At 54.7% G+C, this 19,106-nt stretch overlaps 1 protein-coding gene across 1 annotated transcript; it reads left to right on the top strand.

Moving 5' to 3' along the window:
• The first annotated feature begins 11,036 nt into the window (after positions 1-11,036).
• Positions 11,037-18,799, top strand: LOC103823889 (serine/threonine-protein kinase pim-1-like). Its single transcript, XM_050984795.1, is given in 8 exon segments — positions 11,037-11,651; positions 11,774-11,824; positions 12,028-12,394; positions 13,035-13,210; positions 13,459-13,608; positions 13,798-13,963; positions 14,576-14,710; positions 14,994-18,799. Coding segments are annotated over 5 exon segments (1,224 nt in total). The 3' UTR covers positions 13,474-13,608; positions 13,798-13,963; positions 14,576-14,710; positions 14,994-18,799.
• The last annotated feature ends 307 nt before the right edge of the window (positions 18,800-19,106 follow it).

A 19,106-nucleotide genomic window follows, 5' to 3' on the forward strand; every position in this document is an offset into this window, starting at 1 on the left:
GCTGAGGGAATGGGATTTTGAGGAAGCACGTGGGAAAAGCTGAGCCTGAGGGCAGGTGCCAGGGAGTTGCTCTGCATTTTGTTGCTAGACCATCAACGAAAATCTGCAAGATGAGCTGCATGAAGCTCGCAGTGAAGTCCAGGAAGCACAGAGGAGGCACGAGGAAGAGCTACAAGGCCTCAAAGAGGAAATGAATCTCCTCCTTGAGCAGAGGGAGGCTCGACAAAAGCAGGTGAGTGAAACTGCAGTGGCACTGCAGTCATGCAGCCAGGGGTCTGTGGCCTTCTTGCTTTTCCATGGCAGAGCAGCAGCTGCTGCGGTGAGCCCTGGGGCTGTCTCGTTCTCTGGGGGCTCCATGGCAGCTGCTCTGAAGGACACTCAGTGCTCTGCTGAATGTCAGCTGCTGCTCTGGACAGCTGGGCTAGTCCTCTGCGCTGTTGGCCAGCAACCACCAGCATGGATTCCTGCTGGCCTCTTCTTGCTAGCCTTGGTTTGGCAGGGGCTTTTTCAGGTGTCCTTGGTGGTGGGCCACTTAGAGATTGAAACTAGTTGTCCATATCCTTTGTGAATCTGGTGCTCTCAGGACAGGGAGAAATGGAAATTGTCCTTTACCTTTGCTCACAGCCTGTGCTATGGCTGACAGTGAGAAGCTGTGGCTGTAGCCTCTGACTGTCTTGTTCTCTTTGCCTGGAGGTGAGAGAGTTGACATCTCAGCTGGCAGCCTCCCAAGAGTGCCACGAAACAAGCATGCAGAGAGCACAGCAAGATGTGAAGGAGGCCCAGGAAGAGTCCAGGCAGAAGCTCTTGGAGATTGAACACATCCAGAAGCTGCTGGAGGAGGCAGAACATCAGAACAAGGAGTTGCAAGTGCATCTGCAGAACTTAGAGAGGGAACGGAGTCAATGGAAAGAAGTGGCACAGCAAAACTCAGAATTGCAGGCATCAGTCGATGCCCTAGAGAGGGAAAAAGCCAGGTAAATGAAAGCCTGTGAGACTCTGCATTGTGGTGAATGGATTCTCTCTTTGCCATCTTTGCACCTGCCAGGGGCTCTGGCAGCATTTTCTGAATGGCAGATTCTGAACTCTCCATTCAGTCATGTCTGATTTTTGGGATGTTGTGCTTCATCTTTATTTTTTAAGCCTTCAGATAGAGTTTTTCTGAAGACAAAAGCTTTTGGGGTAGCTCTTTCCCTCTCGGGAGTATTGTGTGTTTAGGTGGTGTACTGACACTGCCCGAGCTGCACTCTAAAGAGCTGGATACATCCATCAGCTCCACCTTGGGTCCTTTAATTTGAAGCCTTTGGGATCTGGATCAGCCTGGCATCTGGTGCTATTTCTGCGCAGAGCCATCTTAAGGTCCTGATTGCTGATCTAGGCCAGATTGGCCATGGAGGCAGCCCAGGAACAAGATTGTCTTTGTTGCATCCTTCCTCATCAAATGTCCCCCGGTGCCTGCAGGGGGTCAAGCAGGGTCCCTGCCACCCTGCAGAGTCACAGGCCTTTCTGACTGTGCCAAGAATGCAAGAAACAGGACCAAGGTATGGGGGGCTCCCGCAGCTGATCGAGTCCTGATCGAGGCTTCAGTGCCACAGGATTCTTCCTCAAAGAAGAAGACAAAGGAAAGGCAGGACACTCCTGCTTTCCTGGAGCCTTCTGCATCTTCCATCAGGTTGTGTTCCAAGCCTCGGTTGCCAATTTGGCCTTTGTTTCTCCAGCGGAAAGTAGGATGGGAGCTGGTAAATCTTAAGGAACTTGCCAGATATCCCCTGGCTGTAGGGTGCTGCTCCTCCTACCTGGACGTGAAAGATGGGAAAGGAAATGTCTCTTCCATGCTGACCAAACCTCCCCGCTCTGGAGGCTGGTTAGTCAGAAGGAACTTGGTTCTCTACTTTAATGTCTTCATTGCAGGGCCTTGTTATGTATGTATTCACATTCCCATCTCAAAAAGAAGGTAGGGCATGTAGGCAGGAACTCGCTGTTCCTTCAGGGAAAAAAGGAGAGTAGGCACATGCTGGGCTGGGACTGCAGGAGGAACAAACAGCCAAGTTGTTCAGACAAACCTCATCAGACAGAACAGTTTTCCCCTGAGGTGGTGCAAGTCCTAAGAGTTGATAAAATGTGATATCATTTAGCAATGAGTTGCTTGCTTCCCTTCTAGGCTGATTCTGTCTCTGGAGGAAAAGAATGTGTGCCTCAGAAGGCTGGAAGAGCAGAACGTGGCACTGAGCAATCAGGTGTCTCAGTGTCAATCTGCCCTTCAGCTGGCCGAACAGCTCTCTTCAAACCGGGCTGGACAACTGCAGGAGCTCAACACGCAGGTAAGCTGTGCAGTGACATCCTCTTCTCCAGGGACACACAACAGCACCTTTGGCTTTGGAAGCTCCAACCTCTTTGCCCTCCCCGCAGCATCCACAGCTGCCATGTTCAGCCTGGGGCTGCTGCTGCACCTTGAGGCTGAGGCTGGATCTGGTGTCTGCTGCAGAAGTTTTCCCCCATCCTCTCCCAGGGCCCAGCAGGAAGTCTGGGAAGAGAAGCAGCAGCAGACTCCTCTGGAGCTTCTCTGTCTCTCTGTTAGCAGTGCTGTCCCAGACAGAGTTGGTGCCTGTGCCAGGCACTGAGCAATGTGGGGACACAGAGGTGGCTGTGGCAGGCTGGGCAGGGCACAGCCAGCACAGCTGCTGTTCAGAGCTGCAGGCCAAGGATGCCCATTGCCTCCCTGACTTGTTTTCTCTGCATTTGTCTCCATTGGAATCCTCGCTTCTGTGCCTTCTGGTTTTGACATGCTTTTTGCCTGAAATCTTTTCTCCTTCCTTGCTCTCCCTGTGGCCCACTCTGCTGCCTCAGGAGCAGCCCTGTCCCTGAGGCTGTGTGCATCCATCTTCCAGATCCGGGTCCTGCAGGATGCAGTGCTGCAGATGGAGGCTTCCCAGGCTACTCAGCAGAAGCAGCTGCTGAAGGAGCTGGAGGAGTCTCGAGCAGGAGAACGCTCACTGAGGGACTCTGTGCACGTGCTGGAGGCTGAGGTGTCTGAGCTGCGTGTGAAGCTCCAGAGCTCTGATGACAAAGCTCTTGCCTTGGCCATCCAGTGCAAGGCTGTGGAGCTGGAGCTGAGGAAGACAGAGGCTCAGAGAGACAACCTCAGAGCCTGCAACCTGGAGCTGCAGAAGCAGTTGGAGGAAAGTGAGCAAGGTACAGCTTCTCCTCTCCCTCTCACTGCCCCTTGCTGTCTCACCAGCTGACAAGCTGCAGCTGGATGCCTCAGCTCCATTCCCCCAAGCTCCAGGCTCTGCCAGAGCCTCCAGGCTCTTGGCCTCTCTGGAGCAGGCCTGCACAGGCATCCCCTCTCCTTTGTCTCTTTTGGGGTGCTCACTCTGCACAAGGCCAAGAGCAAACACACTTTCCTATCCCTCTGAGCCTTGCCCCTTTCATTCCTGTCTTTTTCTCTGCTGGGAACTTTCCTTCATTTCTGTCAGCTTTGGGACCTTTGTGGGCTTAGGGCCTGGCAAACACAGGCAGGTAGAGAAGACAGTGCTGTTGTCTCTGCAGGTTGCACATCAGGTTGCCTATGCTTTGCCTTCCATTTTTCCTTCTCCTTTCCCCTTTCCTGCTGTAGATTGGTGGAAGGAAGAATCCAAGCATATTTGTCGAGAAACTGCCCTGAAGAAGAAGGCTACTGAAAGATGGGAAGAGGCTGTGACTCTTCGTCAGGAAGTGGCATCTCTGAAGAAGAAATTGGAGGACCTGGAAAAGGAAAGGAAAGATGTGCTGGTGAGATTGGCTGATGTCACAAAGGGCCATGTCCCAGCTATGTTAGGACCTTGTCTTCATAGTTCTAAGGAGCACTGTTTTTCCAGTTTCACTTTTCTAATTGCATTCTTCTGAATAAGGAGGAGAAGATGTAGTCATGGCAAAGCCAGTTAATGCTGGGCTGCTGATTTTCCTCCATGCTGGGCTTCTGTGCCCTAGAAGCTTTAGTTCTCAATGACCTCACTGTCTGTATTGACATTGCATGATTTGGGTAATTCCTGGTGTCCAAACCCATGTTCAGATTTCTAAATATCTGGAAGGAGGGGGAGAAGGAGGGGGAGAGTCCCAAGTTTGCTGTTAATAGAAAGGTGTTTGGCCTTGGCCATCTGAGAGCAGCCAGTGGGGAGAGAGGAGAGGAAAGCCAAGTGCTGATCCCCATCAGGACTTGTGCCTGCAAGGGGAGAACTTGTCATTAGTGGCCGCAGAGAATGAGAGACTGACCTGGCCATTGCTGCTCCCAGAGAGGGCAGTGGGGCTCTCAGGGATGGAGCCATGGAAATTCTACACAGGAGAGGTGGAAAACCACTCCTGTCAGCCCAGCCCAAGGGAATGAAAGGCTGGGGTGGGGGTATTTGCTCTTCCCTTCCTCCCTTATGGAGAACACATCCTCGTGGCACCACCTGAATCCTGCTTAGCGTGCACTTGAAATCCTGGCTGCACTTCTGGCAGCTCCTCCCCAGAGGAGCACTGGAGTGGAGCTGCAGGAGGTCGGGGAAGGGCCGAAAGGAAGAAAGGAAGCTGGGATGGGCTGAGTTAGCTGGGAAAGATGCAGCATCAAGGGGGGGCCCAGCAAAAGTCTGCAGCATCCCGAGGGGCAGAGCGAGAGGGGCAGCCTGTGCCTGCCCCTGCTGCAGGAGTCCAGATCTGGTATGAAAAGTAAAGGGAGAGAAGGAGTGAGTGACCCTTTTTCTCCCTGTTTTGGCAGCATGGACGGGAATCGCACCAGCAGCAGATGAGAGATGTGGAGAAGGAGAATGAAATGCATGCACTTAACATTCAAAGTCAGCAGGAAAGAACGCAACACCTGGACAGTGAAAAGGAAACCATGAAGGAAGAGTTCAAGCATGGGGCTGCTGCTTTGAAGGAAGGAAGAGGGAACACTCTGAATGCTGCACTGACCAAGTTCAAAATTGCCAAAGGGGCTCTACAGAAACGCTTGGCCTTCCTGAAGGGAGGGACTCATATCGAGTCAGGCACTGACATTGACCTTCAGTCCACTCCAGTGTCCCTGATTTATTCCAGAGATGTTTCCCATGAGGAGGTGGGTCTCACCAGCAGGCAGCCTTGTCTGTCTGCCTGGCTCCAGCCAGACACCATTGGCTGACAGATTGTTTCCTGGCACGCCCATAATGACTGATCCAGATCTGGAGCTTGCTGTTCAGACCAGCTCCAGGCCAAAAACTGGGCATGGGGAGCTGCTTCTCCTGTGCCCACAAAAGGGGAGACAGCATTTTGGGGACTGGATTTGGTGTGCGCAGGAATGGAGCAGGTGAGCAGAGTGATTGACTAAAGCCAGCTGAGTTTTGTACCAAGAGAGCAGAACAGCAGCTGCACTGTTGGTGCTTTGAGGATGCTTTCTGAGATGGAGATTTCTGAGGGACAGCTTTTGTGGTGTTTGAAATATGGGCATCTTCTCTCAGCATACCCAGCAGGCTGCTGGAGCACAAGAGGAGCAACTGTTACATGGCTCAAGGACCAGCCTGGAATCTAAGAAACCGCTGGCATTATCAGAGAAGGAGAAGAGAAAGAGGCCTGAATTATCCACCATGTCCAGGAGAATTGGTGAGCAGGTAAATTGGACTTTCACTGCCTCTGCAGAGCCTCAGGCTCCTCTGGAACTTGGCACCTAAGCCCTGGCAGTGCTTTGGAGACCTCTGCTTGTTCCCTTACCTCTCCCTGACCCTGCTGTGAGCACACCCCTTTGTTTGTTCTCTCTCTTGTGACAGACCCTGGCTTTCACAAGGGCACCTTCACTCCACTGCCCCCTCCCTGGCCCCGTGTCCCTGCACACACACACTGGCCTCTCTTGCACAGCCTCCAGCGAGAGCTTTTTGCCCCCAGTGTTGTCTGGTGCAGTTGGGTCTCAGAGCAGAGATCTCCTTGTCTTGCTGTCCAGAGGTCCTTTTGCTCCATGTTTGCTGACAGGTTTCTGTGACCCTCTCTCCCATCCAATGTGCAGGTGGACCCTGAAAGGAGAAGAACCAGAACTTTTAGGAGAGTGTTCCCCCCAGACTACTTTACCTTGCCTGTCCCCGAGTCTGAAATAGAAGAGTCCTCCAGTTCCTCAGGGGAGTAGCAGCTCTTGGGCTGAGGCACAGCCTGTGGAGAAAGAGGTGAGTGGCCCAAATGTGTGCTTTGGAAATCAGAGCTGTGTTCCTAAATGCTGTCAAAACTCTCTCTAATAGACCTGTGGTGGCTGAGGGATGTACGTGGGAAGGGGTTGCCCGCCTTGAGCTGGACTTGTTGATGATCTGAGCTCTGTTCTGTCTGGGAGCCTGTTCCTCTCCCCTTGCCCAAGGGCAGAGTGTTGGTGAGGGCTGGAGTTGGAGGCTGTGTCTGCCCCAAGAGCCGGACCCGTGGGGCTGCAGGTGCTCCTGCCAGCGTGGGCTTGTGCCTCTTTCAGGTGTCTCTGCTGCTGTCACAGCTGGCCCAGGAACAACAGGACCACCTGGAGAGCTGTGCAGGGAGCAGGCAGGAGACACGAGGTGCAGAAGGGACCTCCTTCCTTCCCGAATGTCTCAGAGAGGAGCCAGGCTGCAGCTGGATGCAGTCTTAGACTCAGTCAATAGTTTATGTTTAAAGGATAGTATAGGTGTATATAGATAGTATTGAGCCTTTATACAACTGTGTTCCATAGGAAGAAAGATATATTTATAGAAAAATAAAGAGTTTATTATGATCACCATTAAACTAATGGATCTATATCAGGGTTATTTACTACCCAGTGCAGAAACCTATAACTTCCAGTACAGTGCATTATATCTGAAGCAACATTGAAACAATTCCAGTCAAGCCAGCAAAACCAAGTCTTAATTAAAGATTGATGCTACTCACCCACACCAATGACCACAGGCAAACGTTTCTCTCAGCCTCAAGGTGTGACCTTGAGGAGCATCCTCACTCCAGGGAGGAATCTGCAGAAGGGAGCCATGTGCCATGAACCACTTTCTTGGGGGCAGGAGAAACCTGCCATGTGTGGAGCTTTTTCATTTGTCCTTAGGAAACTGCAGCCTGTTTTTCCTCAGAGTCACAGGATCTCAGCTGGGGGATGCTGGAGGCACCTCTGGAGGTCACCTTGCCCAGCCCCTGCTCCATCAGGGCCACCCAGAGCCAGCTGCCCAAGGTGTGTCCAGGTGGCTTTTGAGTCTCCCCAGAGATGGAGACTCCCCCACCTCCCTGGGCACCTGCACCAGTGCTCAGCCACCCTCCCAGTGCAGAAGTGTCTCCTGAGCTCGAAGGGCCCTTCCTGTGTGTCACTTTGTGCCCAAGGCTCTTTGGACTGTCCCTGGCACTGTCCCCTCTGCAGCCTCCCCCAGGTTTTTATCCCCAGGGATGAGATGCCCTGAGCCTGGTCTGCTCCAGGCTGGGCAGTCCCAGCTCTCTCAGCCTCTCCTCATGGCACAGACGCTGCAGTCCCTCCATCACCTTCATGGCAGTCCCTCCATCACCTTCACCAAAAAAACAACCCCAAACACACATTTTCCACCCTGAATTTTTCCCATACCTACATATTACATCAAACTTTGACTTATATTATCCTAATTATATACATTCATACATACATGCAGATGTGGATACAGGCACAGTGTTTTGGGAAATTCACCCCAAAAACAAGATCCCCTGGAGATATCCATTGTGTTAATCCATCTTTCTGCATCACCCACAGAGTGCAACCTGGTCCCTGAGCAAAGACAACCCCAAAGGTGGGTTTGTCTTTGATCAAGGCAGAATTAATCCAAACAGGCTTTCCTAGCACACCTCCCATGTGCACCACCAGAACCTTGTCTCCACCTGCTGTGCACAGGGGCTCAGATTGGGCATGGCCAGCTTGGTTGGTAGAATCTCTGCTATTAACTAACCATGTAGCCTTTGCTAAATGCAGCTCCCACTGCTTGAGGGTCCCATCGCTCCACTGCCTTCAGTGTGTTTTTGAAGTGTTCATTGCCCTGCTGAACTTTCCTGGCTGCTGGTGCACAGTAGGGAATGTGATGTACCCACTCAATGCCAGCTTCTCTAGCATGGTAGGGAATGTGATGTACCCACTCAATGCCAGCTTCTCTAGCATGGTAGGGAATGTGATGTACCCACTCAATGCCAGCTTCTCTAGCCCAGGTGTTGATAGGGCTGTCCCTGAGATGAGTCCCTGTGTTGGACTCAATTCTCTCACAGGTACCGTGCCTCCAAAGGACCTGCTTTTCCAGGCCCAGGATGGTGCTCTGGGCAGTGCCATGAGGCACAGGGTAGGTCTCCAACCACCCAGGGGTGGCTTTTACCATTGGGAGCACGTAGCATTCACCTTGGCGGGTTGGAGGCAGCGTGATGTAGTCAATGTGCCAGGCCTTGCCATACTTCTGTTTGAACCATGGCCCCCCATACCACAGGGGCTTCACCCTCTTAGCTTGCCTGATGGCAGCACACGTCTCACAATCATGGATAACCTGGGAGATGCTGCCCATGGTTACATCCACCCCCGGGTCTCGTGCCCACCTATAGGTGGCATCTCTGCCCTGCTGGCCTGAGGCATCATGGGCCCACTGAGCTGTGAACAACTGTCCCTTCTGTTGCCAATCCAAACCTATTTGTAACACCTTGATTTTTGCAGCCTGATCCACCTGTTCATTCTTTCAGTGCTCCTCATTAGCCCAACTCTTGGGCACGTGGGCACCCACACGACAGACTTTCATAGGTAGCTCCTCTACCCGAATGGCAATGTCTTGCCATTAGTCTGCAGCCCAGACTGCTTTTCCCCCATGCTGCCAATTGGCCTTTTTTCCACCTTTCCAGCCAGGAAAGGCCTCCACAGAACATTGTCTAGCATCCATGAGTCAGTGTAAAGAGAGTTCTGGCCACTTCTCTCCCTCAGCAATGTTCAGGACCAACTGGACGGCTTTGAGTTCAGCAAGTTGGCTCCATCCACCCTCTCCTTCAGTAGCTTCTGCAGCCTGTCCCGTGGGGCTCCATTCAGCTGCTTTGCATGTTCAGTTCGTCCTTACAATGTGACAGGAACTGTCAGTGAAAAGAGCATAGTGTGTTGCTCCTTGTGGCAGCTGGTTGTAAGGTGGAGTATCCTCAGCACACGACACCTGTTCCTGTTCCCCCTTCTTCTTCCAGTAGATCAAAGTTCTCACCTTCAGGCCAATACATAATTATCTCCAAGATCCCAGAGCAGGTTTTCTTTCCAATATTGGCTTCTCCTGCCCCACCCTTCCCCACCTTGCCCTGCCCTGCCCTGCCCCACCCAACTCCCCCACTGCCACGCCCAACTCCACCCTGGCCTGCCACACCCAACCCCTCCCCACCTTGTCCCACCCCAACCCAGCCCTGCACATCCACACTTTACCCAGCCCCTCCCAGCCACACCCAACCACACCCAGCCACGCCCTGACCTGCACAGGTTTGCCCACAGAGCCCTGCCATGCTGAACTGGGCCCTGCCCTGCCAAACCCCGCCCCACCCCGCCCCATCCCAGGCCTTCCCTGCCACGCCCCACTCCGTCTCACACTTCTCTGACCTGCCAAACCCTGTCCCACCCATTCAGCTCCGCCCTGCATTGCCCAAACCTGCCTCACCCAGCCCCACACCACCACGCCCAACCCTGCCACACCCTGCCCTGCCCCACCCTGCTCCACCCAACCCTGTTTCTCCTCACCCTGCCACAGCTCGGCCCCAGCCCCGGCCCCAGCCCCACCTGCTGCCCCAGCAGTGCCACCCATGCCCGGCCCAGGGAGCCCCGGCTGGCCTCGGCACTGCTGCCGCCCTCTGGCAGCCGTGCCCTTGGGCGGCAGCGTGCGGCCAGGGCCCTGCCCGAGCCCTGCCGGGCCAGCAGGCCGAGTGGCCCCAGGGCTGGCATCGCCACTGGCAGGGAGCTGTGCCGCTGGGGCCGTGACAGGCTCTGTGTTCACAGGGATGGCCGGGCGGCACCTCAGGATGTTGGGAAGGATTAAAGTTTGACAAGAAAGTCTCACAGATATGTATGATTAGAAGAAAGATTTTTAAATGTGGAGTCTGATGAAGGAATAGAGTTCAAAGCAAGTTTTGATAGAGAAGAAAAGAACTGCTGAGCCAGTCTCACTGGATAACCAAGGAGGCAAAGGGGATGTTAGTTCCTGGAGTGGCACAGCCCAAGTCCAGTGATTTGCTGGCACAGAAAGACAAATCTTGGAAATTTCCAGGTTCTGGCTCCAGCACCATCAAGATCTGGTGCTGCACACACAGTGCAGTGTGGAAAGCCAAGAGAAGCGGCAGCTGGTGGCTGCAGAAGTTCAACCTTGTTCTCCACAAGAGGTTCTTGAAAAGAACAGACAGGCGAAGATTCCTGGAAAACTGAAACAGCTTTCCAGAAGTGAAATGAAAACAAAAGACACAATCCAGGACGTTTTCCTCTATTTATTTCTACACTCCCCTTTTCCATGTTGCACTACTTCTCCATCCCAGTAACTGTAGATGCAACTCACCTACAAGATTGGTGACTTAGCAAGTTTTAGGCACTCTAAAATACCATGAGCCACACACAGTCTTCCTTGCCCTGTTGTTACTGGAAAGCAACACTGGAGATGGAAGTGCAGTGCTGGGGTCAGGTAAGAATCCTACACCAAGGGAAGGTGCTCTGACAGTGTTTGACCCTCAGCAAGGACAATGCACAGCAGCAAGCGAGGGGATTGCTCTGCCAGCCTGTAAGAGTCAGGCCTCTGCATCTGGGCTCAACCTTGCAAAGTTCCCGTGTTTGGAAAGACGAAGGGGCTGTCCCCGCGGCGCGCGGGGCTCGGCCGTGGGGCTCGTGGGGCTCGTGGGGAATGGACACGGGGACGGGGCTTCTGTTGCAGCGGCAGCAGCTGCAGCAGCAGCAGCGGCAGCAGAAAAAACAGAGAAGCCGCAACACTCTTTTTCTCTTTTTCTTTCTCTTTTTCTTTCTCTCCCTTTCCCGCTCTCGAACCCCCTTCTCTCGGAGGGCGTTTCCCGGCGTACGTCTCCTCCCCCTGCCTCCCTCTTTCCCCTTGCCGGGCCCGGCCATGCCCCGGGCCCGCCCCCGTCCCGGGGCGGGGCTGCCCCGTCCCCGTCCCCGTCCCCGTCCCCGGCCGTCCCTCCGCAGTCTCGCCTCCTCCCGGCTCTGGCTGTACTCGCGGTGGCGCTGCTGGGCGGGCATCAGTGCCTGGGGCGCGGGCGGAATCCCCGCCCTTTGCCTCCGCCTGGCCCAAGCCCGGCCCCGGCCCCGACGCCGGGCCCGACGCAGAGTCCAGTGTCGACCCCGACCCCGACCGCGACGCCGACCCCGGCCCCGGCCCCAGCTCCTCCCGGGGCCCGCGGAGGACACACGCGGCGCTGCTGCTCCCGCCGCCGCCGCTGCGGCTTCCCCGGCCCGAGCTCCGCCGCTCGGCAGCGCGGCCGCCCGCCCCGAGCCTCCCGTGTCCCGTTCCAAAGAGCGAAAGCCCGGGCATGGCCGGCCCGGGGCGGGTGAGGGGCGCTCGGGGGCCGTTGCTGGCCCCGGGCCGAGCGCTGACAGCCGCGTTCCGCCCGCAGGGAAGGCGCTGGAGGCCCTGCAGGATCGGTACCGGCTGGGTTCGCTGCTGGGGCGCGGCGGTTTCGGCAGCGTCTTCGCGGCCACGCGGCTCTCGGACGGCGAACGGGTGAGCGGCGGGGCCGGCGGCGGGCACAGGAGGAAGGGGCGGAGGAGGAGAAGGAGGAGGTTTGGGCTGTGCCTGGGCAGGGCGGGCGGTGAGCTCAGCCCGCTCTTCCCCTTGGCTTGCAGGTGGCCATCAAAAGGGTGCCACGGAACCGCGTCCGGCACTGGGGCGAGCTGGTGAGTGAACGGGACCAGCAGCAGAAGCCGGGGCTGCCGGGCGGGGATGAGCCGAGGTCCGGCAGGGTGGAAGCCGCCAGGACGGCTCGAGGGGAGCGGGCGTGGGGCCAGCGCAGGGCGCAGAGTATCCCGGGCTGGGTGAGGGCTTCCCCAGGCCTGGCACGGCATCGGCCCCCACTGAGGGCATCCTGCTCCTCCCGCAGCCCGACGGCACCAGCGCACCCCTGGAGATCGTGCTGCTGGACAAGGTGTCCACCGGCTTCTCCGGTGTGGTGCAGCTGCTGGAGTGGCTCGAGCTCCCCAACTACATCGTGATGGTGCTGGAGCGGCCAGAGCAGTGTCAGGACCTGCGGCATTTCATTCGGGCACGGGGGTCCCTGTCCGAGGAGGTGGCGCGGGAGCTGTTCTGCTAGGTGCTGGCGGCCGTGTGGCACTGCACCAGCTGCGAGGTCCTGCACCGCGACATCAAACCAGAGAACATCCTGGTTGACCTGGCCACCAGGCAGGCCAAACTGATCGACTTTGGCTGTGGCACCTACCTGCAAGACACAGCCTGCACGCACTTTGCAGGTGAGCCTCCACAGGGGTGTGCTCCCGGTTCTGGCATCTCATGGCCCAGCATCTCCCAGGCCAAGCGGCTGTGGCAGCGGGGATTCTCCCTTTTGCTGCCAGTCAGGAGACGGAGTGTTCATTTGAGTTGCTTTAGAGCGGGCTGGGTGGGGAACCATCTTCCAGCCCTACTGGCAGACTTTGCCAGCCACTCTGCCCAGGACGGGGGCTGGGCTGGGGCAACCCCCCTGACAAAAACCCCCGAGGGTGGGGATAGCAGAGAGGGGTGGCCAGAACCTGTGCCCCAGCCAATTTGGTGTGCAGGCAAGAGGAAGGGCTTGGACTGCTCCACTTGCCCTGTTTGCCTTGGCTTCATAATATTTTAGGGACAATGCAAGCAAGGAGGATAAGGGAATGTTTTTTCCCCAGCACAAAGGGGTTTTCCCTTTGCATGTCATGGTCAGGCCTAGCCAGGGCTGCCCTCTTCCAACACCAGAGGCTTCTTTTGCAACCCTGAGTTTGTGCACAAGTCCCAGGTGCTGGCGAGAGGGCAGTGGTCACCCTGTGTGCCGCTGATGCAGCCCCTGCACACCCAGGGATGCTGGGGCCAGGCTGTGGGAGCAGCAGCATCCCCCTGTTGAACTCCATCTGTATTCCATAGGAACACCGTCATACAGCCCCCCGGAATGGAACTACTATGGCTGGTACAACGGCGGGGCAGGAACAATCTGGTCCCTGGGCATCCTGCTGCACCAGATGGTCTGCGGGGAGCACCCTTTAAGGAGGGACTGGAAAATCTGCTGGGGCCACTCTCACTGCCACAAGGGCTCTCTCAAGGTGGGTCCTCTTCTCTGGGCACGGAGGGAATACCAGTGCTGGGAGCCAGCAGCGGGCTCGTGAGCATCCCGCTCTGGCAGCTGCTGAGGAGGTGGCATATGTTCTGCTCTCCTCCAGAACAGGGAATTGATAGGAAAGTTTAGGCCCAGCTCTGAGCACATTCAGAATGGCCTGGGCATGGGAATAGTGGTGCAAAGCCAACAGGAGCCTTCTCCAACTGACCAGCAGTTTCTGCTTTCTCTCCCCAGGTTGCAAAGATCTGATCAGGTGGTGTTTATCCATGCACTCCTTGGACAGACCCACATTAGAAGACCTGTTCTGTGATCCTTGGGTGCAGGATACTCCTCTGCCATAGAAGAAGGGAGGGGGCCACAGAAACACTTTGATCCAGGGCCCTGGTAAGTTCCAGCTCCACACATGCCTTGGCAATCAGAAGCAAAGGAACCCAGACCTTTTTGTGCTGCCTGTGTCACTGCCCAGGGGTCATGGAATGGGAACACGCAGCCCTTGTGCTGGAGCTGAGCTGCTCTGCCCAGCACTGGTGGCCGCCATCCAAGCTGGTTTTGCTTGTCCTGGTTCCCTGAAAGCTGGGGCCCTGGGCAGAGCCCTGAGAGCCTGGTCTCACCACAGGGAAGGAGAAGGAGCCCCTGGAGAAGCTGTACCAGGTGGGGATGCTGCTGCTGCTGCTGGAGACAGCGAGGATGGCATCAAGGATGATAAGCTCTTCCTCAACCTGGCCACCGATGGCTGAAGGTGATGAACTTTGATTCTGGCACCTTCTTAACAAAGCCAAAGTCCACAGGGAATTTGCAGATGAGTCCAGAGCTGGGGAAATGCTCCCAGATTTGGGCATTGCCCAGCCTGGCAGGGAAGCAAAGGTTCCCCCTTTGCGGGGCAGACGCAACTCATTCTTCAGTCTGCTGCCCAGCTGCTTTTGGGCAGGGCTGGGGGGAATGGGCTGGGGTGGGTATGAAATGGGAGTGGGCTCCTGGCCCTGCCAACAGCCCCAACACCCATCGTGGCCTGGGCTGGGGCTGGGGCAGCCAGCCCGACACAAACAAAGCCCCATGGTGGGAGCAGAGGTGGGACTCCAGAACCTGTGCACAGCTGCTTTGCTGTGCAGGCAAGGAAGGGCTTGGGCTGCTCCACTGCCCTTGTTTGCTTTGGGATCCCCGTGATTTTGGGGGGCAGTGCAGGGGGGAAGAGAGAAAGTGTGGGCTTCCCTCCCCAAGGCTGGGTTTTTCCCTAGCATGTAGGGGCTGGGCCTTCCTCAAGGCCTTGACAGGGATAAGAGTTTTCTCTTTTTTCTTGTTTTCCCTTTTTGTCTCTAATCTCTTTTAAATAATGTGGTGTTTGTTTTTCCAGAGGAAGCATTCTGGGTGGTCCAGTGTGGATCGGGAAGTGCTTGGGAGCAGCTGTGGCGTGGATGGGCCGTGCCCTTGGAGAAGGCTGAGGACATGGTTTCGGAGCAGCTTTTCTTCCAGCTGTGGATGGTGTGAGGTGGGTCCCTGTCTGCTTGGCAGGGTGGGATCAGAGCTTTTGGGAGATGGCAGCAAGCACAGGAGCATCCTGCTCTGGACAGCTGCTGAGGGCTGGATGTGCTGTGGCTGGCTGCAGGCTGGGCACATGTCCTGCCCTCCTGCTCTGCTCCCAAAGGCAGCAGGGATGGGCAGCTCTGGGCACAGCTCTGGGCATGGCCAGCATGGCCTCGGCACCACAGACCTTGGCATAAGGGGACAGGAGCCCTCAGCTGACGGGCAGTTTCTGCTTTCTCTCCTTGCAGACGGACTCTGCAGGTGCTGAGGCTGCTCTGGCTCTGCCAGGGCTCTGCTGGGCTCAGCCCTGGGCACGGCTGGGCTGGTTCTGCCCTCACATTGCTCTGACAGCTTTGCATCAGACGAGCCTGTTCTGAGCACAGCACCTGAGCTTTCTGCTTTGGCAGGTGAGTGAGACTCTCCTGCAGGCCCAGAGATTGCAGCTGGGGACACACATCCAAGTGGCAAGGACCCAGACTCTCCACATTCCCATCTAAACCCCTGGGTCTCCACAGAGTGTTTTTGTCTGTCCCATTCTTCCTTCTTTATTGGCTGGAATTGTGCAATTGCACTTTCTTCCTCCTCTAGAAGTGCCACAAGTGGACCAAAGCTGGCAAGTGGGCTGTGTTCCTGAGGCAGTGCAGTCTGGAGCTGATGGATGGAGAATTGCCCTTCTGCACTTCCCAACCAGAGCAAAAAGCCATAAGTGGGACTTGGTGTCTTTAAGAAATCCCTGACAGTTTCAAAGGGAATGTGCAGCTCATTACCAGGGTGAGAAGGAAGGTCATCTTCTAAAAGATTTGGGGTTTGACAGAGTTTTGATTCCCAGTCCTGCTTGGAGCTGGAAGGGCACAAAGCAATTTCCTCTTGCTTTGACCACGATTTAAAATAACAATCTTGGAAACAAAACCCAAAATATTTTACAATGCTGCTGAGGTCAGTAAGATGGATCCATGCCATCAGAACATTTACAATGTAAATAACTGAATTCTCTTTTTAAAAAAATCGTTTACTTCTTAATGCAAAGTTACAACAGTTTTTTCACTAGGACTTGGATTTTATTTTTGTCCTTTACAATTTATCTAGGTTTTTTTCTTTTCCCTTTTTTTCCTTTAAATAGAAAATGTGTCTTACAAAAGGAATGTCCTTTGCTGCTGGTTCCCGTGTGGAGCAGCTCCCTTCCTGCTGGCTGAGCTGCTCAGACAGAGCCCGGCAGCTCCTGGCCCTGCAGGGCTGAGGCTTTTCCCCGTTGCTGGGCACAGACTGATGGAGCAGCACTGCTGAACACAGCACACCCAGAGGGACCAGCAGCAGCTGCCTTTGCCCACCTGAGGCTCCAAGGCCCAAGCACTGAGCAGGCAGGGCTGGAAGAGACTGACAGGCTCCCTGCTGGCTGTGCTGCCCCACTTGTGCTCGGCCCAGCTTTGCTTGGGGCGGAGGGAGAACAAGGGGCAGCTCCCAGCCCAGGGACCCCTCCAGCCCCAGGGCTTGGGGCACTGTCAGCACCTGCTGCTCCAGCCAGGGCTTCTTCTGGCCCTGACAGCAACAGCCAAATGGGGGCTGATCCCGAGGGAGCAGCAGCAGGGCCTGGATCTGATCCCTGACACTGGGCCAGGGCTGCACAAAGGACCCCACAGCAGCAGCAGCAGCAGCAGCAGATGGAGCTGACTTTCAGCACAGCCCCTGCCCCTCTTCCCTCCCGTGTGCAGTGGTGTCACAGCAGCCTGAGGCACCTGGGAGCCCCCAGTGCCAGCAGGGACTTGAGATGGCAGCCCTGGGCTCCTGGAGGTTGTGCAGGGAACAGAGCTGGGGACTCCCTGTCCATGGGGATCTTCCAGATGGAAAAGGCTGCTGTTCCCAGGCAGCTCCAAGGGCACAGAAAGGAGGGTCTCGAGCACTGGATCTATGCCAGTGCCACAGTCCTGGGCAGCAGCCAGCGAGCCCTGGGGGAACAGAGGGCACAGCAAGAGGGACAGAACCAGGCAAGGTCAGAGACTGGAGAGAGCCAGGTCCGGGAGCAGGAACAGCTGCTCCATTGCACTCTTGGAGAAAGCTCTTGGCTGGTTCAGAGCGCTGAAAGGCATGAAGGGCAGAGAGGAGGCCACAGCAAACAATGCTCCTGTTTGCACAGCCTCCCCTCTCTGTGTCCCAGAAGGAATTGGATGGGCTGTGTTCGTCTCTCCGAGTCGTCTCGTTCAGCATGAGCAGCTCAGCACCAGGAGCTGAAGGAGCTGAAGCCTCAGGCTACAGGAGCTGGGCAAGAGGGAACTTTTTGAGCAAAGTCATGCTGCTAAAATAGACCCAGCTAAATGCAGCGGATATAACCATGGAATCCCAGAATCCTTTCTGTTGGAAAAGGCCTCTGAGCTCGTCCAGTCCAGCTGTTCACCCAGCTCTGTCAAGCCCAGCACTAAACCACATCGCTGAAGTGCCAAGGCCTGGACAACAGCCCTGAGGGAGGCCTGAACAGCAGGCCCTGAGCCAAAGGTGCCTCTGGATGAACCTTCCACCCAAAGGTTATCTTTGCATCTGCTCCCTAATGAAATATGCATGGTCATTAGCACTGGGATAGATGTAGGCACTCCTTAGTGAAATATGTATTGACCTTTGTGTGTTTAGAAGCCAGACAAGGCCATGAAATCTGACATCTGGCCTTGTTTGGGGCTGAAGGATCAAAGACAGCTCCTTTGGTTCCTCCTGGGGCCCTGGCCAGGCTTTGGGAGGGAGCCAAGAGGAGGATGAAACCAGGATGTTCCCACACTAGAAGTGCTGTCAGTTTGTTCACTCAGCACTGTCAGAACTGGGCCCTCTCCCGGCGGGGTTGGAGCCTCACCTGTGGCTGGAGGCACCTGCAGGAATTCCCAGTGCCCAGGAGTGGCTCTGCAGCCCTTGGCTGTGACAGCTTCCCCCAGCTGCTGTGTGGATCTGGGTGATGGTAAAGGCTGAGGGTAAATGCTGCTGGATCTTTGTTAATCACTGCAGGCAATCTTTGGTGCTATGATTGCTGAGCTGTTCCTTTTGTGATTCTTTGCTGCTTTGAACTAATAGGTAAATGACACTGATTCCTTCAGTTGGAGTCTGTGTCCTTGGTGCTGACTTTGCCCACTGGTAAAAGGAAACTGGCACAGTCTGGCCAGATCACTACAAAATGTCACTTGTTCAATGTAAATGTGAGGAATCAGTCCCATCAGAAATTCCCAGATGGGAAGCCCTTCCCTGGAGTTCCCTGGCTCTGGAGTGGGCTGAGGTTGGAGCACCATGTGAGCAGTGGGGCAGTCGGTTAAAAGAAGCTGCACCCCTGGATGTCTTCAAATGCATCCAAAAATTGCATATGGAAAAGGAAAAGAACTTGTGGGATTGAGCAGACAAAGATGGATTTGTTGAGAGTACATTGGAAACAGCACCTTCAGAAGGAACAATTATTGTTGAATGCTCCCACATGGAGCAACAGAAGAAGGTTTTAATCTTGAGATCAGATGCATTTTGCAAGTGAAATATTAATATAATAAATAACTTTATACATATTTATAGTACAATAAGACCTTAATATATATATTTTTATATTTTTATATATATATATATATATATATATATGTCTGTTGCCTCTGCTGAGGCATGGCGACCTGGTTCAGGAACTGCACGGTGGCCCACCCTTGGCCGCTCGGGCCATAAGCTCACAGACACCAATGTGGTGGGCGGCAAAATGGCATTTATTAATTGGTAACATGGGGTTACATACCTGGGGCTCACTGCGTCACCTTCTTTTGCTTGCGTCATCAACTGGGTGCTGCTGGCTAACAAATGGGGGTTAAGTAACTTTAACTACTGAGGGGAGGGGTTCTGTCTGCCCATAAAACACGGCGATCGCCTGTCCCTAATTTCCCACATTTCCCGCCCTCCCTCATGATTAACTAAAAACGTACAAAGCATAAACGTTATAAAAATGCAAAGGCTATTAAAACTGATATATGGTAAAACTGATAAATGGTAAAAAGCAATGTAACATGTCTGTAACAAGAGCGCCTTAAAGCAATTGTTGGCGGTCAACGAATAAAATGTTAACTCTTTCTAAATGGTTTTTAACAAACAGCACTAATTTATTCAATATGCAAGGCCCAAAAATCAATCTTAGGAGAATTATAGTGAGAGGGCCTATTAAAGTGGAAACAAGGGTGGTCAGCCATGGGGACTGATTGAACCATGACTCAAACCATCCTTGTTGAGCTTCTCTTTCAGTCTTTCTCTGGGCTAGCCTTTCTCTTAGTTCGGTCATGGAGTCTCTTACGACTCCGATATGGTCTGCATAGAAGCAGCACTCTTCCTTCAAGGTGGTACACAGGCCTCCTTGCTGCATAAACAAG

This window comes from Serinus canaria, chromosome 25 (assembly GCF_022539315.1).
Source record: "Serinus canaria isolate serCan28SL12 chromosome 25, serCan2020, whole genome shotgun sequence".
In the NCBI taxonomy this organism is placed as follows: domain Eukaryota; kingdom Metazoa; phylum Chordata; class Aves; order Passeriformes; family Fringillidae; genus Serinus; species Serinus canaria.